The sequence below is a fragment of the Labrus mixtus genome, chromosome 9 (assembly GCF_963584025.1).
Source record: "Labrus mixtus chromosome 9, fLabMix1.1, whole genome shotgun sequence".
Taxonomy (NCBI): domain Eukaryota; kingdom Metazoa; phylum Chordata; class Actinopteri; order Labriformes; family Labridae; genus Labrus; species Labrus mixtus.
Window position 1 is genome coordinate 26,031,117 of NC_083620.1, and position 24,200 is coordinate 26,055,316.

The 24,200-nt window shown below is 40.6% G+C and overlaps 5 protein-coding genes across 6 annotated transcripts in view; all 5 read left to right on the top strand.

The window, feature by feature from the left end:
* Positions 1-21,051, top strand: part of LOC132980807 (cytochrome P450 2G1-like) — a 102,191-nt gene extending 81,140 nt beyond the window's left edge. The window contains exon 9 of the mRNA XM_061047148.1: positions 21,041-21,051. The gene's annotated coding sequence lies outside the window, so the exon portion shown is untranslated. The remainder of the gene's footprint in view (positions 1-21,040) is intronic.
* On the top strand, positions 1,107-8,056 carry LOC132980818 (claudin-4-like). The gene is made up of 2 exons (XM_061047162.1): positions 1,107-1,703; positions 7,004-8,056. Exons 1-2 carry the CDS (start codon positions 1,223-1,225, stop codon positions 7,630-7,632), a joined length of 1,110 nt encoding a protein of 369 aa, XP_060903145.1. The 5' UTR covers positions 1,107-1,222; the 3' UTR covers positions 7,633-8,056.
* cldnj (claudin j) lies at positions 1,847-24,044 on the top strand. Its single transcript, XM_061047156.1, has 2 exons — positions 1,847-3,204; positions 22,040-24,044. Exon 2 carries the CDS (start codon positions 22,053-22,055, stop codon positions 22,683-22,685), a length of 633 nt encoding a protein of 210 aa, XP_060903139.1. The 5' UTR covers positions 1,847-3,204; positions 22,040-22,052; the 3' UTR covers positions 22,686-24,044.
* On the top strand, positions 9,700-13,567 carry LOC132980817 (claudin-6-like). Its single transcript, XM_061047161.1, has 2 exons — positions 9,700-10,226; positions 12,358-13,567. The coding sequence occupies exons 1-2, from the start codon at positions 9,757-9,759 to the stop codon at positions 13,118-13,120; spliced, it is 1,233 nt and encodes a 410-aa protein (XP_060903144.1). The 5' UTR covers positions 9,700-9,756; the 3' UTR covers positions 13,121-13,567.
* Positions 14,221-20,392, top strand: LOC132980815 (claudin-4-like). Of its 2 annotated transcripts, XM_061047158.1 has the most exons (2): positions 14,221-14,800; positions 19,308-20,392. In XM_061047158.1, the coding sequence occupies exons 1-2, from the start codon at positions 14,318-14,320 to the stop codon at positions 19,968-19,970; spliced, it is 1,146 nt and encodes a 381-aa protein (XP_060903141.1). In that variant the 5' UTR covers positions 14,221-14,317; the 3' UTR covers positions 19,971-20,392. The 2 variants fall into 2 exon arrangements, with proteins under 2 accessions (XP_060903141.1, XP_060903140.1); XM_061047157.1 differs by lacking the exon at positions 19,308-20,392 and having other exon boundaries at positions 14,227-15,391.
* Positions 24,045-24,200: the final 156 nt, after the last annotated feature.

The following is a 24,200-nucleotide window of genomic DNA, read 5'->3' on the forward strand; positions in this document are numbered from 1 at the left end:
GCTCATTATAAAAAAATATCTGTCGTTTAGCTGTGCCGTCAGTGCTTTTCTCTTATACTGTGTTAGTAGGTGTGTTTAAATCAATGTGAGATGGGATTTGTACTTGATTGTAGCAAACAATAATTCGGGCACTGTGTCGTGATCGATTAAAATACCAGAATGGGTTTTGCAGCATGCTTCATTATGCAGTTTTTAGTTGAGATAAGTAATTAAAACGGTCATTATTCACGTCCACTTTAAGGAGGTAAAAGTGCGATTTTGTTGATCATTACCGGATAATAAACAATAAACCAGAGTCATTCTCAACACAGTAAACTTGTTAAATTCAGTGTTTTACATTTAAATGGGTTGAATGAAAAAAAGTAATGGAGAAAATTATATTTTTTACACGTGTAGACTTTCAGTTTATAATTTTGTGAAGTTGTGTGCCGAAGTAGTTTGTGTGTTCAAACTTTGTCTCAATCTAAAACTCAACTCAAAAACTTAACAAAAACTTGATTTACTTTTCCCAAAGTGTGAACCTCAAAACTCTAAAAGAAGTATGAAGGCTTGTAGAAACAGAAATATGAAATATGACTTGATTTAAATGAATCTTGTTTTGACATTAGAGGATAGAGAGCATGTGCTGACCACATTAGAAACCAAATGTCATGTGTTTAAAACCCACAGTCTCAGAAACCTGTTTTTATATCTTTATCTCTTTTATATATTAGCAATGAAATATTTAGTGCTCCCCTTTAGCCTCAAAGTAAAACCTTAATTTCTTTGCAGACTTCAGTGACTACTTTGAGTTCCTTAACAGCTTTGATGTCGTATTTTAAGACACCGTAAACAAAGACTTAAAAAAGCTTGCAATGGCCGCCAAAATACAGCAACTTTGAAGGTGTGGCTGTTTTTAAAAAAAAAAAGTCTGTTCAACTGTTCTGCGTCCCTGTGAGTCACGGTGTGGTTTTTCCACCTGTAAAGATTACTAGACTGAGACAAAAACTGACATGATGACACATGCCCCCGACTGAGAGGATGGTAAGCATCACGTCACAGCTCTGTGCGACAGTTTGTGCGAGTGTGTGTCAAGCCCCTCCCGAGTAAAATGTATAAAAGACCAGCTCCAACCCTGACCAAACATTTACTCTTTGGGATCTCTTAAGCAAGACCTAACTGATCTAGAGAAACAACTTTTGGACCTTTTCTTTCGAATAACTGTAAAGCTTTGTGAGGAGTCATGGTGTCAGCAGGCTTTCAGATGTTGGGCACTGCCCTGTGCATTATCGGCTGGATTGGGGTCATCGTTATCTGCGCCCTGCCCCAGTGGAAGGTGACAGCTTTCATCGGCAACAACATTGTCACTGCTCAAACCACCTGGAAGGGGATCTGGATGGACTGCGTGGTCCAGAGCACAGGCCAGATGCAATGTAAGGTGTACGACTCCATGCTGGCCCTGAGCTCTGACCTGCAGGCTGCCCGCGCCCTCGTCATCATCTCCATTATGGTCGGCGTCCTGGGCATACTCCTGGCCCTGGCAGGGGGGAAATGCACCAACTGTGTGGACGATGAGGTCACCAAAGCCAAAATCGGCGTGGCCGCAGGTGTGTTCTTCATCATCACTGGAGTTATGTGCCTCATCCCCGTGTGCTGGACGGCAAACACCATCGTCAGGGACTTCTACAACCCACTCGTGAATGGAGCTCAGAAAATGGAGATGGGTGCTGCACTCTTCATCGGCTGGGGGGCCTCAGCCCTCCTCATCCTGGGCGGTGCGCTCCTCTGTGCCAACTGCCCCCCCAAGGATAACTACTCTGCCAAATACTCAGCTGCCCGCTCATCTGCACCCAAAGACTACGTCTGAGAAGATAACAGCCAGATGACAAGGCCAAGAGACTGAAAAAAAGACTTTAATCAAATGCTTTGTTGTCCAGGATTTGTTCATGCAACCACAATAAGTATGATCTGAATTTCACAGGGATTTTATTGTGGTCACAGTTCTGTTTGATGATTTAATGTTACAGCACTTAAGGATTTGTTTCATCAGTGCGGAGAATGAGCGATGTGCACCACACCCAAACAGCTGTTCATGAGGACTGAGTGACAAAACGCATGTGAGAGGGAGTCTAGTAAATACATGTTACAACAACACACAACATGTACATTTGATGAGCTGAATTCGATGTATTTTTCTATGTTTTCATACATTTCTGCCCTTAAATATATCATTTCATTTGAATGTATGCATGTCTTTCTGAAACTGTAAATAAAGGTTTTTTTTAATCAATATTGAATGATCACGTTGTGTATGTTCTTCCAGATTGATATTGATATTATTATTGAAACAGTTTAACAATCGGAGAGAAAGGAGGTTTCAGGAAGAAGGAGGAAGGTGTGCCTCTCCCTCTAACCCCTCTACAGATTTGATTGATAGCTATACAAACAATGATACATTGATTTTTACAAAAGTAGCTCAGAGTTTATCCTCATATATTATAAAATACTCCAACTTTACTTCCTCTTTTTTAAGAGAACATTTTAATCTAACATTTTCTGTTACAATTAAAATTAAACTGGTTACATTAAGCATGACCTCCATATATAAATATAGGATTAAGCATATTAGTGTTACTTAGAATCTGATTCAGTAAACTGAAAGAAGAAGAAGAATCCTCATGTGTGCATGTGAGTTGTTGATCAAATGTTAATTGTTCAAAAACAGGTGACTGTGGCCTTCCTGCAGCCTATTCAGGACCTTCACATCAGGACTAATCTCACCTGAAACCATCTCTCCTCAGATCCCTAATTGGGGAAATTCCTCTGTGGCTCCTTGTGTGTGGAACCCAATCTCCATGGCCAGACCGAAGAGGCTTAAATGATCCTGCCTTGGATAAAATAGAGTCATTATAGTCCTAACAGCAGTTTTGGCTCTATAACACTGCCTCTATTCATTTTTGAAACAATCTGATTCTCTCTCTACGTCTCTTAGCCCCCTCTCACTATTTCCTCTTTTTTTTTTTTTTTTTTTTTTTTACAACATTGTCATCTGGGACCACATGGCATAGTGTGACCATTTCCCCCAACATGTCCCTCCTGCTGTCTTCTCACTGCTGAGGGAAACTATCGATTAGACCGTCAGACTGAGGAGTGCACATCTTTCTCCAAAGAAAACCTGCAGCAGGCTTCAGCTCTCCAGCCTTAAAGGACTGACATCCCTGAAAGGTCAGCTTTGATCTTTGTTTTTCTCTCATGCATGCTCTGATACTACACTTCCTTGTGATTGGAGTTTATAAGAAGAACATGTTTGAAATCATTTGGCATCCTTGTTGAAAGTTTGTGGTCCTTGTTTTTGTTTTCTGCTCATTATAAAAAAATCTCTCGGCGATGTCGTTTAGCTGTGTCGTCAGTGCTTTTCTCTTATACTGTGTTAGTAGGTGTGTTTAAATCAATGTGAGATGGGATTTGTACTTGATTGTAGCAAACAATAATTCGGGCAATGTGTCGTGATCGATTAAAATACCAGAATGGGTTTTGCAGCATGCTTCATTATGCAGTTTTTAGTTGAGATAAGTAATTAAAACGGTCATTATTCACGACCACTTTAAGGAGGTAAAAATACGATTTTGTTGATCATTACCGGATAATAAACAATAAACCAGAGTCATTCTCAACACAGTAAACTTGTTAAATTCAGTGTTTTACATGTAAATGGGTTGAATGAAAAAAAGTAATGGAGAAAATTATATTTTTTACACGTGTAGACTTTCAGTTTATAATTTTGTGAAGTTGTGTGCCGAAGTAGTTTGTGTGTTAAAACTTTGTCTCAATCTAAAACTCAAGAAGTTAAAAATGAAAAAAACTTAATAAAAACTTGATTTACTTTTCCCAAAGTGTGAACCTCAAGACTCTAAAAGAAGTATGAAGGCTTGTAGAAACAGAAATATGAAATATGACTTGATTTAAATGAATCTTGTTTTGACATTAGAGGATAGAGAGCATGTGCTGACCACATTAGAAACCAAATGTCATGTGTTTAAAACCCACAGTCTCAGAAACCTGTTTTTATATCTTTATCTCTTTTATATATTAGCAATGAAATATTTAGTGCTCCCCTTTAGCCTCAAAGTAAAACCTTAATTTCTTTGCAGACTTCAGTGACTACTTTGAGTTCCTTAACAGCTTTGATGTCGTATTTTAAGACACCGTAAACAAAGCATGTAACAGAAAATATGTAAAACAGAAAATAGGACTAAAAAAAGCTTTTAATGGCCGCCAAAATACCGCAACTTTGAAGGTGTGGCTGTTTAAAAAAAAGAAGTCTGCTCAATTGTTCTGCATCCCTGTGAGTCACGGTGTGGTTTTTCCACCTGTAAAGATTACTAGGTAACACTTTATATTAAGATGCTTGTAATAAGCATTAATAACAGGTAATAAGTCACTTATAAGACCTTATTAGATTCTTATTAACACAAATAAGACTATATAAGTGTTAATATAGGCATAATTAACACATTTATTATGTCTTATAAGACACTTATAGGCTCTTATTAGAAACGTATTAACACTTTATATACCGTCATAAACATTAATAAGATGTTTATTAACATTAATAAGACTTCATGAGTGTTAATTAAACTATAAATTAATTTATAATTGGCTTGTAAGATATTAATTAACACAAAGAAACTTGTTTATAGACCACTTATCAACGTTCATAAGATGTTTATTGACATTGATAAGACATTATTAGGTTCATATTAATGCCTTATGAAGGTTAATAAATACTTTATTATGCACTTATTAAGAGTTAATAAAGCTCCTCTGCAGGTACTGGATCTAAAGTGGGAACACTCCTTATAAAGGTTAATAAATACTTTATTATGCACTTATTAACAGCTCAGTGGGAACAGGGTCCAACTAACAAAAAGGAGGTCTATTGAACTTCCACTCAAACAGTTTTTGAAAAAAAAATGCTACTACAAAGACAAGTATTATCTTTAACGTTAACTGTAAACAGCATTATGAAAACATTTGGTCTGTCATAGCTACCAACATATCTGATCATATTCAGGGAAAAAGCATAGTTGTTTTTAACCCATGTTACTGTAAATAAAGTGTTGAAGGTGGACAAACATCAGAAGACTAGGACACCTTGAGCCCAAGGTCTGAATACCAGTGAAGAGATGCACACAGGAATACATTTTCAAACTTTGTATGTAAGGAACACAAATATTGCAGGTCAAGATTACAATATACAATTTACTAATGCAATTAACAACTTAATTAATAAAGTGTGCACATGAAATAAAACAAACATTTGAAGTGTCTAAGCCCAGTCTTTTTCATTGGGGCTCAATCCAGGTGTGTGTTTCTGTTTAATCTGTTCTGCTCTATGAAGTAGCGAAGGAAGTTCTTCCTTAGAAGAAACAGCCTTCTTAATCCCACTTGAGGTCTCGAAGGTTGGGCTCACTATCCAGTTAGCTGCTCACAGTTCTATGGTGGATGCTCTTGTCGATGGATGGTCTTCTGGATGAGCCCAAAATCCGCCTTTTACCAAAACCTGACCTACAGACAGGTCACACCACCCCTATAGATAAACATGCACGTCAGCATCAACACAGGCTTCATCTCAATTTAAGCACTTAACACCAAGTATTGAAATAACATCTGTTTTTATTCACACTTTTCCGTTAGCTCTGTTGTACTACAAGAAAAGGTTAAAGATTTTCTTTATCAATTTACTGTTGAGCTTTTTATTGATAAGACAATAGAGGACACTTTACTGTAATAACTGTACTATGAAACACAAGTATTTATTAACCTTTTTAAGGCATTAATATGAACCTAATAAAGTCTTATCAATGACAATAAACATCTTATGAACGTTGATAAGTGGTCTATAAACAAGTTTCTTTGTGTTAATTAATAAATTACAAGCCAATTATAAATAAATTTATAGTTTAATTAACATTCATGAAGTCTTATTAATGTTCATAAACATCTTATTAATGTTTATGACGGTATATAAAGTGTTAGTACGTTTCTAATAAGAGCCTATAAGTGTCTTATAAGACAATAAATGTGATAATTACGTCTATATTAACACTTCTATAGTCTTATTTGTGTTAATAAGACTCTAATAAGGTCTTATAAGTGACTTATTACCTGTTATTAATGCTTATTACAAGCACCTCAATATAAAGTCAATCAATCAATCAATCAACTTTTATTTGTATAGCGTCAACTCATAACAAGTGTTATCTCGAGACACTTTACAAGAAGCAGGTAAAATACCTTACTCATTGTTATGTTACAAAGATCCGGCCTATCCATCATGAGCACTTTAGCAAAGCAGCAAAAGTTACAGTGGTAAGAAAAAACTGCCTTATTAAAAGGCAGAAATCTTCGGCCGGATCCCCGGCTCATGACGAAACAGACTTCACAGGCCTAGACTGCGCCGGGCTTGGAAAGGGATAGGGGGAGAGATGGGATAAGATGCAGGAAGAGGGATAGAGAGCAAGGGGGTGGGGGGAGGTAGACCGTCCATCAGCAATCCGGTGGGGAGGGGAGGGGGTGTGGGGGGGTTGTTCTGGCAGGCCGCCAACCCACGATCCGGTGGGGAGGGGGTAGTGGTGGGGTGGGGGTTGTTCTGGCAAGCCGTCAACCGACGATCTTGAGGAGCCTAGGAGAGCTCAAGAGCTCCCAGGGAAAGTAGGTGGTTAGTGACTGAGATTTACAGATAGATACATGCAGTAATATGATGTAAAGTGTTACCGATTACGACACGACTGAGACAAAAACTGACATGATGACACATGCCCCCAGCTGGGAGGGGGATGTGGTGGCAAGCAGCTCTGTGCGACAGTTTGTGCGAGTGTGTGTCAAGCCCCTCCCGAGTAAAATGTATAAAAGACCAGCTGACCAAACATTTACTCTTTGGGATCTCTTAAGCAAGACCTAACTGATCTAGAGAAACAACTTTTGGACCTTTTTTTTTCGAACAACTGTAAAGCTTTGTGAGGAGTCATGGTGTCAGCAGGCTTTCAGATGATGGACACTGCCCTGTGCGTTATCGGCTGGATTGGGGTCATCGTTATCTGCGCCCTGCCCCAGTGGAAGGTGACAGCTTTCATCGGCGGCAACATTGTCACTGCTCAAAGCGTCTGGGAGGGGATCTGGATGGACTGCGTGGTCCAGAGCACAGGCCAGATGCAATGTAAGGTGTACGACTCCATGCTGGCCCTGAGCTCTGACCTGCAGGCTGCCCGCGCCCTCGTCATCATCTCCATTATGGTCGGCGTCCTGGGCATACTCCTGGCCCTGGCAGGGGGGAAATGCACCAACTGTGTGGACGATGAGGTCACCAAAGCCAAAATCGGCGTGGCCGCAGGTGTGTTCTTCATCATCGCTGGAGTTATGTGCCTCATCCCCGTGTGCTGGACGGCAAACACCATCGTCAGGGACTTCTACAACCCACTCGTGATTGGAGCTCAGAAAAGGGAGATGGGTGCTGCACTCTTCATCGGCTGGGGGGCCTCAGCCCTCCTCATCCTGGGCGGTGCGCTCCTCTGTGCCAACTGCCCCCCCAAGGATAACTACTCTGCCAAATACTCAGCTGCCCGCTCATCTGCACCCAAAGACTACGTCTGAGAAGATAACAGCCAGATGACAAGGCCAAGAGACTGAAAAAAAGACTTTAATCAAATGCTTTGTTGTCCAGGATTTGTTCATGCAACCACAATAAGTATGATCTGAATTTCACAGGGATTTTATTGTGGTCACAGTTCTGTTTGATGATTTAATGTTACAGCACTTAAGGATTTGTTTCATCAGTGCGGAGAATGAGCGATGTGCACCACACCCAAACAGCTGTTCATGAGGACTGAGTGACAAAACGCATGTGAGAGGGAGTCTAGTAAATACATGTTACAACAACACACAACATGTACATTTGATGAGATGAATTCGATGTATTTTTCTTTGTTTTCATACATTTCTGCCCTTAAATATATCATTTCATTTGAATGTATGCATGTCTGTCTGAAACTGTAAATAAAGTTTTTTTTTTAATCAATATTGAATGATCACGTTGTGTATGTTCTTCCAGATTGATATTGATATTATTATTGAAACAGTTTAACAATCGGAGAGAAAGGAGGTTTCAGGAAGAAGGAGGAAGGTGTGCCTCTCCCTCTAACCCCTCTACAGATTTGATTGATAGCTATACAAATAATGATACACTGATTTTTACAAAAGTAGCTCAGAGTTTATCCTCATATATAATAAAATACTCCAACTTTACTTCCTCTTTTTTAAGAGAACATTTTAATCTAAATGTTTCTATTGCTAATTAAATACTGACTTCAGATTACTGGGCAATAAGCCACGTAGGTTTATTGCCAAGTAGCCTAAAAGTAATCTGAAATGAAACGTGATCTTCACAGAGTTACTTAAAAATAAATACAATTGGCAACAAAATAATCCGATAGATTATCTAAATTATTAAAAACAAGTCTGGGCTATTATGGGATGCATTTAGATTCTATACTTAGATTTATCTTTTCTGAACTTTGCTGAAGTCTTTGCTTGTCAAACACTGCCCCTTGCTGTACACAGACTAACACTTCCAGGAGTCTCACACAGTCGTGTGTAAATATTAGGCACAGCAGTAATCTGTGGATCATTAGTTCTTTTAATGTTCAAATGAGAATCCAAATCGGATCCTCAAATTTTTTTATTTTTTTTATTTTGTTGTCTGTTTTTGTGTGCGCACATTTTCCATTTAATGCTCGGATCAAAGATAGGAAATTTAAAAAACGGGCTGGAGCCAAGTTTGATAAAAAAAAAAAAAATCACAGGTATGCAGGTGAGCTCTGATAAGCATGTAGAGAATTACATGCACCTTGCCAGAGTGCACACAGCTCATCGTAGTGTGATAAATATGGAACAGCTTAAAAACAATATTAATCCACTTGGTGAGGGTTGATCAGTGTTGAGAATTAAACTACAGTTTATAGTTTATACACCCTCCTTTATCCTTTATCCTCATGTTTTATAGACCCATTAAGAAGCAAGTGTGTTTTTTAAGTGGAGAAAATGACATAGGAAAAACTAAATTGTCACCATAAGGATGACAATATTTTAAATTTTTATAAGAGGTGTGGTGTGGTGTCAAAAGGTTGTGTCTACCAGTGATGTGGAAATACTAAAAATAACACTTACAATACAGAAATCAAAACTGAGGTAGCTTGGATCTGTATTGCATAAATTCATGAATTTTTCCCTCCATCAAGGTTTTCGTCCCTTTCTCAACGATATTTAACATCTGAAGGCAAACAAACAAATTAGTTATATAAAATGGAAGAATAAAATTAAATTAAAAGAAAGAGAAGAAGAGGAAAAAGTTACTCCGATGTTAAAAGATTCAGGGTTATAATAAATTGAATCGAGCTTTGTTTGTAATTTGGATTCAAACCCCTCTTAAGCCTTAACTTAAGTTGAGAAGATCAAAAGTGGTTTGGACGTAAACATGTTTCTTTTGTTTGTTTCTGACCTTGAAGCTTTGGATTCTTGTAGGTCAGCACTCCTAGAGGTCCCTGGGTCTCTGTTTGTGTGTAAACTCCGTCCAGCCAATGGGAGCTGAGTGTTGTGGTATCACATACCCTCATGTCTGTGTCCTACTTCTCACACAACAGCCTATAAATACAACCTCGCCTCTTTCCACTTGGCTCTCTTTCTGGATTTTAATTGTGCGAGGAACAAAGCCGGGCCGAGATGGTGTCTCAGGGGATTCAGCTCATCGGTATATCGCTGTCTGTGATTGGCTGGTTCATGGTCATCGTGGTGTGTGCCATGCCCATGTGGAAGGTCACTGCTTTTGTCGGGGCCAACATCATCACGGCTCAGACCATCTGGCAGGGCATGTGGATGAACTGTGTGGTGCAGAGTACGGGCCAGATGCAGTGTAAGGTGTACGACTCCATGCTCGCTCTGGCTCCGGACCTGCAGGCCGCTCGTGCCATGATCATCATCTCCATCCTGATTGGGATACTCGGACTGTGTATGTCCATTGCTGGAGGGAAATGCACCAACTGCATCGATGACGAGCGAGCCAAGGCGAAGGCTTGCATCGTGGCTGGAGTTATGTTCATCGTCTCCGGGTTGCTCTGCCTCATCCCCGTCTCCTGGTCCGCCCACACCATCGTCAGAGACTTCTACAACCCGTTAGTGATCGCAGCCCAGAGGTACGAGTTGGGAGCGTCGCTTTACATCGGCTGGGGGGCCGCGGCTCTGCTGATGATGGGAGGGGGTTTACTGTGCTGGAACTGCCCACCCAAACATGAACACCCCCACTACGTCCCCAAATTCTCTCCTGTGAAGTCAACCTCCACATCAAGAGAATATGTATGAGGACTTCCAACAGAGACTCTTAAAGGGCCACAGGAATGGAAACTTGCTTCAAACTTTAAAATATTTCTAACAATGCGATCGGTTTGCCACGAGCTGAACGCTGAGTTTGATTGTAGTTTGTGAAAGCGTCGTGACCTTTCTCACAGTGGTTGTTTGTCTTATCCAGCAAGGTATAAATATTGGATTCATAACTAAGACTTGGACTATTATTCTTATAAACCCATGTAAATATTTAATCAGATTGTAGGCCACAACATATTTCACATAGATTATCTCATTTTTCACTCACATGGAACAAACACAACATGTAGAGCAAACACAACATGTAGAGCAAACACAACATGTAGAGCAAACACAACATGTAGAGCAAACACAACATGTAGAGCAAACACAACATGTAGAGCAAACACAACATGCAGCTATCTTAATGCACGTCTTGGACTTCTGTGTAATAAGAATGTAAAATGGTGTCAGAAATGTTTTTTTTTTTCTCTCGCATGTCTCGGGTTTCTTTTTGCATTTTCACACAACCTGAACAACATTTCTGTGTTTCATTATGTTGTAGTGTTCTGTCACTGTAAATAAAATGTTTATCTACTGGACGAATGCTTGCTTGATATGTCTGAGAATCTCAAAGGGTATACGAGTGATGCAGAGGGTAAAACGAGGGAAGGGTTATGAAATCAATGCCACAGTGGAAGCTAAGGAACTGATGTTCTGAACTTACTGAACAATAATATGCAGGCAGGTTGCTGCTTTTTTTACATTAGACACAGGAAATAGAATAAATGACATCCTTTGAACCTGAACTTTTAAGCCGTTTAGTTATAAAAGGAAATTAATTGTATGAGCTATAGACCAAAGAGGCATGCACCGATAAAGCATTGTTTCTATATTTCTGATAATTCTCTTCTCTAGCTCCCAGTGTTGATCTGGTTTTCAGTATCAAATGACAGCATTCGGTCTGTGAACAATGGAGTGTCGTCTGTTTGTTTACATAACAGCATCCATCAGATTTTGTAGGTACTTTTTTGTTCAAATGCAAAGCGGCAGTTTCAGTACATGTGACTGACTTACTGTGTCTCGTCATTCCTTCAAATGATATCAATCTGTGCTGAAAGAGAAAATATCTTCCCCTCAGCTTGGGGCTCACCATCTGTCTTAGCCGGCACAGTAGTCATGTCTTGATTTGGGGACCGAAGAATGCCAAACATATTACGTCATGTCAGGGTCACAACGACTGTTGAGTCAACAGAAGCATCTTTTAAAAATCCTACAACACCAATTTTGTGAAAGCCTATCTGCTCTGATGTATGAGCGCTTTAGCTCCATTTTTCAACATCCTTATAAACCTTAGGAGAAGCAACATGTCTGCTGTTTGTTCATAACAATTAGTTTTGGGAAAACACACCGCAGACGAAATAAGAAGAAGCTCACAATTTCTGTCCACTCTTTTCTCTGAAAATTGTATCAAAAGCAAACGATAACACAAAAAACAATAAAGAACTAGAAAATGTCTTTAGACTTTGGGACTCAAAAGGTAACGCAGTTCATTAGTGTGTTTTGGTATTCAGTGGTCAAGATGCCTTGCCAAAACTCTGGTTTACAGTAAAGAGCATGTTTGTGGAGGCAACAACAAGACGTAACTTGATCAGTATCTATCTGTGATGATCTGAGCTGCTTTGAGGACCTTTGAAGTGACTAAGTGTCTGAAACATCAACCAATAAACCCATCTTTACTGCTAAGAAATCTGCATATGAGTGCTTGTCATCCAAGAACAAAAACAAAGCATTGTTTAAAAATGGAGGCCACTCCTCTAGCAAGGGAATCTTGTTTTACCAGAAGAACTAACCATGGCCCTCCCCCAGTAAATTCTTACCAACAATCAACGAGTGACAGAGCTCTGGCATTTCCCGAAAGAGAAGCAGACCTGTGTGCTCATATTATTCTCTCTCCTGCCTCAGACGAGGCCTCTTCACCATGGGGAAGATTGCCAAGGAAACGGCAGGTCAGGTCATCAGCTTTATCGGTTTTATTGGTGTGGCGGTGACCACTGGGATCCCGATGTGGCGAGTGACCACCTTCATCGGAGCCAACATTGTGACAGGCCAGGTAGTGTGGGACGGCCTGTGGATGAACTGTGTGATGCAGAGCACGGGACAAATGCAGTGCAAGCTGAACGAGTCTGTTCAGCGGCTGTCGAGGGATCTGCAGACCGGCCGAGCCCTGGTCATCATCTCCCTAATCTTCGCCTTCGTCGGCTTCATGGTCACCTTCATCGGAGCCAAGTGCACCAGCTGTCTGAAGAAAGAATCATCGATGGCCAAGGTGGTGATCTTAGGAGGATGTCTCATCATTGCTTCTGCCATCTTGGTCCTGATCCCTGTCTGCTGGTCTGCAGCTGTGACCATCACAGACTTTGAGAGCCCCCTTACTATTGAAACACAGAAGAGGGAGGTAGGAGCTGCCATCTACATCGGCTGGGCCTCTGCTTTAATCCTCCTCATCGGGGGGATCATCCTCTGCACATCCTGCCCTCCTTCCAGACCTATGTATGGATACCCCGGCTACCAACAAGGACCCCCTGTGTACCCTTATGCCGCCACAAACCCGCCAACCTACAGCCCTGTGTATGTTCCCCCGTCCAGCCGAGCGTACAGCGGGTCGTATGGACCCCCCAAACTGTACGCAGCACCAACCGTCTACGCTCCTCGACAGTACCAATAAAAAAAAACCCTGAAAGGACACAAAGAGGGTAAAGACTGAGATTACTGCTGCGGTGGCTCAGGTCATTGTTTACCTTAAGAAACTAATATTGCACCAAAATACATGATGTTTTTTTTCTAGAGAATGGCGTGTACTCTGATACAGTGTTGGGATCTGAAATCAGCCAAACTAAGCAGTTAAAAGATGTTTAATTTTGATAAATGTTTTTATAGAAATGTTTTCTCTTTGAGATCGATTTTTGTGAAATATTTCTACGTCGTGAAGCCTCGATAAAAGAGCAACGTTGTGACAGCAGGGCTGTTAAATTAGCACAAATGTGTTCATGTCCTTGTCCCACAGATCTGATTTTGTAAATAGTGATGTTATGTGATGTGTTGTTTTTTTGTAAATACCACCTCAGTTTGAAAAAATATATTCTGAAGAGTTTCAATAAAACGTTGTAATTTATACATTTGTCTTTGAAGTTATTATTTCAACATAATTTATTACATGATGCATGATGTGAAATAATACAGTTCTGATCATCAAAGATCCGAGCCCTGGTGTTTGTCTTTCTATACTTGAGAAATAAAAATGATCAAATTCAAGCTGTACGGATATAAGAGTTATCAAAAATATTCTGGAAAATCATTTCAATTATTGTTTTGATTTAATTAAATAATCTGAGTATCTTACTGGCTCATCTGAAATACACAATGAGACATTATAAACCTTTAGAGTTCATTAAATCAAATCAAAATTAAAAACAGGAAACAGAACCATAACTAACGACCCCTGCTGTTGTCGTATGACTTCCGGTGATACTCTTATCCTGGTCAGTATTTTTTTTTAAACCTTGAAACCTTTGACATGACCTGTGCCTTCGCCCGATCAAATGTTTGTCAATGGCAGTGCATTGTTCCACTTACGAATATGTTTTCCTGCTCACGGGCCTCATTAGCATAGAGTCGTTTCAAACTGATGCTCGTCTCGTCGAAACCGCTCCCCATTGGAATCATGTGAAGAATCTGGTCGGGCAGGTAAATCACCGCCCTGGTTTCAGGTCAGAAAGCAGGACATCCTGACTCCACCCTCAAGAAAGACATACAGTACTTATACCCAGCGGAAATGTTCCACAGTATATATTCGACTTTCGGCTGAGCTGACCTGCTCCAGAAACTCTACTTCAGATCCAAGAGACTTAAAGAAGACATCACCATGGTGTCAATGGGAAGACAGATGCTGGGCTATGCCCTGGCCATCGTCGGTTTCCTGGGAACCATCATTGTTTGTGCCTTGCCCATGTGGAAGGTCACGGCCTTCATTGGAGCCAACATTGTGACAGCGCAAGTCATCTGGGAAGGCTTGTGGATGAACTGTGTGACGCAGAGCACGGGCCAGATGCAGTGCAAGATCTACGACTCGCTGCTGGCCCTTCCTCAGGACCTCCAGGCGGCCAGGGCTCTAGTGGTCATCGCCATTATCGTGTCAGCGTTCGGGGTCATCCTTGGCATCGCAGGAGGAAAGTGCACCAACTTTGTGGAGAACGAACGAGCCAAATCTAGGGTGGCCATCGCTGCTGGAATAGTCTTCATTTGTGCCGGTGTTCTGATCCTCATCCCTGTCTGCTGGTCTGCCAACACCATCATCAGGGATTTCTACAACCCCCTCCTGACCAACGCTCAGAGGAGAGAGCTGGGGGCTGCACTCTACATCGGCTGGGGCACAGCTGGTCTCCTCATCCTTGGAGGTGCCCTCCTCTGTAGCTCCTGCCCACCCAAAGAGGGTCCAGAGTATCCAGTCAAGTACGCCGGGGCCAGATCCACAGCAACCAGCCGAGCCTACGTCTAAGAGATCCACTCTCCTTAAAAAAAAAAGACTCTATTCTTGACCGTCCTTTTGCTGTGAATATCAGACGGCACATGTTTATGTCTCACTGAAGTTGACACACTGAGAGAAATTCAGATTTGGTAAGGCACGAGAGAGTGTTTCTTGAGGAATGAGAAACACAGAGATGTGATGTGCAACGGCAGTACTGGCTTTGAAAGTCTTCCAACAGCCGAATGACTGGACTGAATGAGAAATATTTTTTATGAAGCTTGTATGAAACCTTATTTTTCTCTGATTGTTTGGTAAATCTAAGCTGGACTAGGAGAATGAAAAAAAGCTATGATGGAAATAAACTTGTGTACCACTGATATGTTGTGAATTTATAATGTAAAGTACTTTACACTTTCCTTGTCTCTGTAAACAGAAATCACAGATTTTTAATAAAACATTAACACATTGTAATCCTTTGTCAAAGCACTTTTTTCAGTTTAGAGTTGACCTAAATATGTTCTGCTTTATCTTTGTTGTTTACATTTAAGGTTTGATTGTTGACGGCTGGAAAGACTTAAAATGAATTCATCACCAAGGGTTAGGTAGTAAACAAACTTAAATCAGGTCAGGAGCAGTGATTGTAAGTATTGAATCATAAATACTTCATGCATGAGTTATCAAAGTCCTGCTCACAGGAAATACAAGGGCCTTGAATTTTAACCCACATAGATCACAAGACAGAAAGTCTGACAAGAAAGAAGCAGCTCCAGTTCTTCTCTCAGACTTTAAACCAGTTCAACCAGTTTCTAGTCTTCTGTGCAAGCTAAAAGCTTCTTCACAGAACCAGCCGTTTTACTTTTGAACCCGTAAAGCAGCATTCAAAACGTCAAAATAAACAAAGGTAGGTCAGACTAACTAGGAGAAGCTGTTTAACGTGTTGAAGTATAAAGCCGCAGTGGCTAAAAATACAGTTTGATGCTGTAGAACATCTTTTTAGAGAAGGGACAACCATATTGACCTCGGTAGACCTAAATCAGAATCAGAATCATTTATTCTTGCCAAGGACATTTACACATACAAGGAATTTGTCTTGGTGCAAAAACAGTTAACAAAGGAAATAAAGCAAAATAGCAAGAACTGAAATAAAACACAATAAAAGAAGTAATTACAAATATTTATAATAGAACATAAGAAATATAAAAACACAAAATGTACAAACGGTGCAGTATTAAAAGTCCGGTGAGGGTTAATGTAACGCTGAAGACATAAGAGGGTGAACGTGTCCTCTTTGGTATTTACATGAAAACAGTGGGGGGTTTTTTCTGTGTGGGGTTTCCGGTCATTGACTTTTGATTCCACAATAACAACGAGCTTAAGCTTCAATCTTAAAGGCTGTGTCTGGCTCTAAGAAACTAGTAGTGCCTCAAATAATAAGATTTGTTAAAAGGGTAAATATAAGAATCTAAAACTTAAAACTCAAAAAAATGTGTGTTTTGTTTTCATTTATTAAAATGAAATGCCTTTGTTTTTATTTATTTATTTCCTGTGTATAAAATAAATTACTACTCTTCTGCATATTCACTACACAGTGAGATGATAAACAATGAAAAGACAAATCCTCTTAAAGCCTTATGACTTCACTTCACCTCTACCTTTGGTTCTCAGGCCTCTTTGTATCACTTTTACTCAGTGGCGGTTCTAGACCACTTTTACTGAGGGGGTCAAACTGGGGCCAGTTGTTTTGTCAGAGGGGAACATTAAACCCAGGTGAAAAATAGTCAAAGATGATTACTTTAAAAAAAAAATAGAATATATATTATGCCAAATAATAGCAACCATCATTAAATACCACAACATAAAATACCATGATTTATATTTGTTTCAGTAAAAGTATTTAATATCAGATTGTTGGTCTGGTTGTTGAGTCATATACTGTGTTAATGTGTTTTAAGGGGGGCTCTTCCTTTTGGAGGGGGGGCCACAGGGGGGACCAAGCTCAGTATTACAGGGGCACTGGCCAGTGTTGTAAATCTTTGAATGCTGAATCTACTTTTATTTAGTATGACTAAATAGTAGGGACTATTTTCAGTCGGGGATTAACACGTATTTGGTGCTCTTGTATGTATTGAATGAACGAATGAGATGAAACTAGAATTTAATAGCCTATAAGGTAATTTAAAAGTAACAGTGTCTTAAAAGGAATAAGTAGAAGTAAAACTTATATCCCTACCCCTTTAATTTCCCTTTCTTACTTTTCTTCTCTTAACTCATATTCAAATTTATTTACAACTAATATACAAACGAGTCTACCCAGTCGTCGAGCAGCTTGTTGCACCAGATCAGAAAACTCTGTGTATTGCCTTTACAAATGCTAATAGGACACACTGAATGACATCCATCACATGACCTTTGCCCTTTTGTTCTTTTTCTTTTTTTTCCTCTTTTTTAGTGTTGAAACTTTTTAAATGAAGCTTCTGAACATTTCCGACACGTTTCCAAAATATTTCTGAAGATATATTTCAGCATCTTTTGGATCAATGCACTTGGGTGTACATCAATCCAAATACACATCAGATATGTTATCCTCACGTGGCTTTATGTTTTCATCTTTAAGACAATCAAAGCAGTTTGCTCTGCAATTTTTTTTTAAGGAGTTTCCTCGTTTGTGAATTCAAAACGACATCAGAAACTGAAGTCTTGTGCAGCATTGATTCCTGCGTACAGAGCGAGGTTCAGCCACTGGAAACAAATGAACCAGGGCCATGTCGTCTCATCACAAACATGATGACAGCTTAGTGTAACAGAGGTTTCACTGAGGTGAACAAACACACCCTGTTGTGTTGCTCATTTCACCTGGTATCACATTCCTGTGTGATCCTTGAGAGAGAGAATCTACCTGGACCTGTTCTCGGTTAATAACTATGTGCTGAAGTCACTCGCATGCATCACAGTCTGGTTAACTAACCAACCAATGATTAAAAATAGGTTTCAGTTTATGAATCATCCAAATGTATAGCATTTTTTTTTTCTTAAAGTAATTCATCCTGGGTGATAGTAACTATAGTTTTACAGCTTTTTAATGACCTTTATGTATTTTATGTCAGGAGGGGGTTGACAGTTTGGAGAGGGGAAAAACAAAGACATTGTATAGAGCCAAAACAAGCTTCCTAAAATAAATAATGCACCGAAAAATGAGCACAGCTGACTCGAAACTACATTATCCAGGAGACCCAGAAAACACGGCTGCCAGGGAAACCTTATAAGTGAACACAGAAGGCTGGACTAGAAACAAACGACCCAGCACCCCTTACACTCAGTTACACTCAGAGACGGGCAATGGAGGGCAAATACACATACACACAGACAGGTCCAGCAGATGATTACTGATTTCAACATATAAGAAGCAACAAATAAGGCCTGAAGTGCTTGTAATCAGGAAATATCTGCAAATGAAACAAACAGAATGTAAATGTTAAGTTACTTGAAATTCGATCTATTGTCTTATTCAAGGTGAAATGTTTAATTTATAAGCAACTTAACTAAAGTTTGCTCGTCAGATTGGCAGATCTTCTAACTACTCATGAGCCATTCTTGAACTAAAATGTTTATCTGGACTCGTCAGGTGGATGTGGCTTATATTAAGCGTTTGGTAATAAGATATTAAAGAAGGTCAAAATATAAAATTATTATTAATAATAATAAAATGTCAGTGTTTGCAGTGAAGACAAACGCTCCAAAATAGTGCAGACAAATGTCAGCAGAAAATACGAGGACATTTTTTCACCCTGGCATGGGTCTCACATAGAAATGAAATGATTCCTTAAAAGTAAAAGAAAGCAGCAAACGGTGGTAACCCAGGTCTGATTTTCTTGATAACATTGAGCTGATTTCTGGAGCGAAACAATGTGTAGATATTTACTGAAAAATGTTCAGTTCTATTAACGACCTGCAGTGATTTATGCACTATCACTGGGTTAAGACTGTGTTGAGGGGGCTGGGATTGTTTGCAGACTTTACCCTTTCTGCTCTTGCACGCTCGTATTGGACGGTACCGTGCGTGTCTCTCACACAATTTGTGCACTTTGCTCTGTGCACTTTTTTTTTTTCAGTTCGGTGCATTTTCTGACACACCTTGTCGAAGTACGAACAAAACCCTCTGTAACACAATCCTCCTCTCCATCCACAAGAACAGTCGAAACTCAAGCCTTCATTGTCATTCCTTTAAAGAATCCTGCATGGCTGGTATTCTCTGGCAGGCCCTGTGAGGTCCTTAATAGCTATGCTTTCACGCCTTCCATTCTTCAGATGCACACTAACAACCTGAACAGCTCCTAATATTCTCTCAGAGACGACCAGAGAGAGAGAGAGAGAGAGAGAGAGAGAGAAGACGATGGCTTCCATGGGGATGCAGATGGCCGGCTGCGCCCTGGCCCTCTTTGGCTGGATCGGGGTGCTCATCGTCTGCGCCACTCCCATGTGGCGAGTCACTGCCTTCATCGGGAGCAACATAGTGACATCGCAGGTGGTCTGGGAGGGCATCTGGATGAGCTGCGTGGTCCAGAGTACGGGCCAGTTGCAGTGTAAGGTGTACGACTCCATGCTGGCTCTGAGCACCGACCTGCAGGGGGCCCGGGCTCTGGTGGTGGTGTCTATCGTCGTAGGCCTCGTCGGGATCCTCATCGCCTTCGTTGGAGGGAAGTGCACAAACTTCATTCCAGAGGAGAGGGCCAAGGCCAAGGCTTCAGTAGCAGCAGGTGTCTTACTGATCATCAGTGGACTCCTCTGCCTCATCCCTGTCTCCTGGACCGCAAGCATCATCATAAGAAACTTCTACAGCACTGTGCTTGTCGACGCCCAGAAGAGGGAATTGGGGGCCACTCTTTACATCGGCTGGGGGGCCGGGGCGCTGCTGCTTGTGGGAGGAGCACTTCTGTGTACCAACTGCCCCCGCAAAGAGGACGAGAGCCCCTCCGTGAAGTACTTCCTGAACGACGCAGGAGGAAGTAGTAGACAGGACTCAGCCCGATCTTTTACAAAGACGTACATTTGACGCGTCTGATGTTGACGAGGAGAAGACGGGTTGATGATGACTGTCGTTTCTTTTTTTGGCGGCCACAAGGCGTAAAAATCAAATTGAACCAGTTGCTGTGAAACATCAAGAAAAAGGACATACACACAGACAACAAACCATGAAGGAAACATGCACTTTGTCTTTAAGAGGATCGCACTGTACCGGATGTATGAAGATTTCTGTGTCTCAGTTCTCTTGTTTTTATCTGTTGTTGTTTTCTGTAAGGCACTTTAACTTTATTTTATATAGATGAATGATTATAGTATTATATATATGGTTATGTTCTGGGTCATGAACATGGATTTGGGGTTAGTTTAAATTATCTTTGTTTTACATCTGAGGGTTTTAAGAAAATAATTTATTCAAGTTTTGATTCATTAAATAGATGACCTTCTAATGTCTTTTGTTTCTATCATGCTTCTTGTTTATATATCCAGAAATGCACCTGTTGTTATTTGAACCAAACTCTGAGAGAACCTGTTTGTCAGGCAGAGGTCATTATCCAGCGAGTGAACACGGTGACTCAGGGACTCTACATCTCCGAGGTGATTTGTTTAGTAAAGACGTGAAGTTGTATCCATCACTGCCAACGTGTGCTTCATAAATACTGGCCAGGAAATGTAACTAAAACTATGATATGATCATTATGAAGCGAACATGTTCACCTACTTCTCTCAAACACTTGGGGTTTGAGTTAGAAAAATTTTGTTTTTTTTTAGTTTACAGTCGCACCAAACCAGACTGGAGCGTCTCCTCATGTTATCAGCTGCAGATCAGAAATGATTAAGTTACTCCGATGTCTCAGGAAGGATGTGAAGTGTGTTAAGTTTTCTCAGGGTTCACCTGCAGATTTCACCCCACAGCAACTTCCTCCACTCCCGAGAGGAAAATGATAAACACATGAGGACATTGTTACACTGACATTTCAAGTCGATCAGTTCTGTCTTGTTTGAATGTAAAGGTCAGACATTAATTCTGACGTTTGTAAGTGAAATGATTAAACTTTCCTCTTTACCAACGCAACAAAATATTCACTTAAAAACAAAAACCTCATAAACACTCGAGAATAAAAGAAGAATGTCTAAGATGAATCATTCAACTCAAAACTAACAGTGACAATAAATCCACTAAATAAACAAGTCTCCTGGTTAAGGGTGTCTCTCTTATTATCCACATGCAGAGTTGTCTAAGATTTGGTCAAGAATCAGCATTTTGAAGAATTTATGATATTTTATTATCGTCTCTATATTATATAAGACGGAGAGTAAAAAACAGCAGACACTTCATTAAAGGTAACTCTGCCACTCTACATAAATATTCTGATTAGAAAAAAATTAAATCTATTTGGATGCGATGAGATGCGAGACACTTTTATGTCCCCTTGGGGAAATTTGTCTTGGGACTTCGAGCTTCCTCTACAGTATTAAACAATTAAACAAAGTCTGCAAAACACTGGATATGATGATTCAAATAAAGTAAGAAATGTCTGAAGATGGCGAGTTTGAAAACATTTGGTTTACATGTCAACAAGTAAAAGAATCTTTCTTTTTCTAAACCGTTCAAATATATTATTTTGGAACTTATCTCTTCAAATCAAACCTCATTTCCGCTCAATTTGTTGACATCATCAGTTTATGACCTCGGGTCCTCAGAGTAATATCCTTAATCTGTGTTCTTCTTTTGAGACGTGCTGCTCCCTAGTGGCACTTTGCCTCCATGACTAGAAAACCTCCACATTTTTTCCTCATGACGTCTGTGATGAGAAACTACGTATATGAAAAAAAAACCCTGAGACACTGTTATCACTTCTGACCTCATCATACCTGACCTTCCTTCAGCTCACGTGAACATCATGTTGACCTGAAGCAGAAAATAACATTTTAGTTTTTTAAAATTTAAGAATTAAAAGAATCACAAAGTAAACATCATGCCTTTCTAACTTTATTCAACAACATGTCAGGATGTTAAAAGAGGGATCTTACATGTGTACTTTCTGAATCAATACTCAAATGTTTTTGTCCCCCCCTCCCTCTCTTTGTGTCTCTCAGGGTCTGCAGAGACATGGCTCTGCAGGAGCTGGGTATCAGCCTCTCTATGATAGGTGTAGCCGGCACCATCCTGATCTGCGCTCTGCCCATGTGGAAGGTGACGGCGTTCATCGGCACTCACCTGGTGGTCATGCAGGTGTTCTGGGAGGGGCTGTGGATGACCTGCGTCAGCGAGTACACGGGTCAGATGCAGTGTAAGCTCTACGATGCCCTGCTGGACCTGTCTCCTGACCTCCAGGCGGCCCGCGGCCTTCTCTGCATCAGCCTGGTGCTGGGATGTCTGGGCTTCCTCGTCTTTCTCCTGGGAGCACGCTGCACCAACTGCCTGGGTCACCCGAGGATCAAGGCCCGGGTGGTGCTGAGCTCCGGGGCCATCTTCTGCCTCTCGGCCCTCACCACTATTGTTGCGGTCTCCTGGACCGCCAACTCCATCATCAGAGACTTTTACAACCCGCGCGTCCCCGAGGTGCTGAAGAGGGAGATGGGAGCGGCCATATATATCGGCTTTGTGACGTCTGGGCTGCTGTTCTGTGGAGGAGCCATTCTGTGCACGAGCTGCCCACAGCAGAGGGGGCGGTTCAGCTCCAGTGGGTACACGCTGGCCAGGACGGCCACCCACAGCTACGCCATCAAAAACTATGTGTGAAGTGAGGACTGCCAGCTGAACACAGAAAACACAAACAAACCAACACTTAAAGTTTTTCTATGTGATTTTTCACTCTTAAATATAATATAAATCAAGTATATCCTCTGAAAATAACTCTGTGAGTCATGACTGTCTACAATGGGTGTAACACCCGAGTCCCACTGTCTGTGATGTTTTCAGAGTTTTCAGAGTCCTATCTTCACTTTGTTTACATCGCCAGGACGGCCGGCTGACTCCTCCCCTCGCGTATAAAAGTGAATACGCGGGAATATAGTTCTTGATTCTAAACTTGATTTTTATTTTAAAAAAACAAACAAAAAAGTCAAGCAGCGGCACAAAACAGCAGAATCTGGGTAGCAAAGCCGCACTTCACACCTGCATGTATAACAGCCGACGCCTTGATCGAATCTTGTGCTACTTTTCTTGTTTTTCTAATAAACAGTGAGTGACAGGAACAGTTGTGGTTCACAGGGACACGATTCAAAACTCACTATGAAATAGGCAAGGATAAAAGACCTATGCATAGAACATACTGTACTCACTGCTTAACTGTGTTTCTAGATCACGCTCATTTCAGGTAAATTTACATGCAGTGTGAAGATACGAGCATAATAAAGATCGCTAGCATTAGCATGCTAACACAACAATGCAGCGCGAGTTGTTTTGGTTTCATGCTGGTGCTCAAGGGGCGACATCTGCTGGATGAAAAAAATCACATATAAAGCCTTTAAGGATGAATAAACTGAACTCTGTGATCAATGCATTTAGCCATACATAGCGTTTACATGCACAGACCACATACAGGTACTGCAAAACATGTCCAGACACATACAAGGAATGTTAGGTCAGTGACTTAATAATACTGAAGTATGTTGTCGTTTTCCTTCTGACTGACACAGTCATCAACACAGTTACTTTCATTCCGTCCACTTTTGTGCCAATACAACTATCTACCAGTGTTTTGTGTTTTCTTATTGTCATTCCTTCACATGGGTTTAAAAATGAGATGGGATTATGAGAATGATTTTTAGATATTATTAGATGATTAGTGAGTCTGACACATAAGTTATAAACTTATGTTAGAACTTTTTGAAGTAGTAAATCATACCATGGCTTTCTTCTCCTCCTATATGAAGAACTACTTTGTTGCAAAAGACAGTTCGATGTTTTAGTTATAGCTGAATGTTGTTGTTTTTAAGAGAAGAAAAACACGATCATGTTTTCGTCATTGTTTTTTTAAATTTTAATCAGAGAAAGTTTGTCGTGCTAGAAAACTGTGGCGCCAGTGAATTTCAAAATAAACACTGCAAGAGCAAACGTGTGGCAGCTCAATCTGTTTTTCCGTCAGGAGTCGAGGAAGGTGGCCTTTAGGTGTCAGAGCCGTTCTCCCTTCAGTAGTCGGCTAACTGGGAGAAGACAGAGTCGAAAAACTTGATTAAGAACTCGTGAACTCTTTAAATCGAGGTCTCTCTGAAACGTGACTCAGTGGGTGAAAGTCAGAGCACAGAGGAGGTC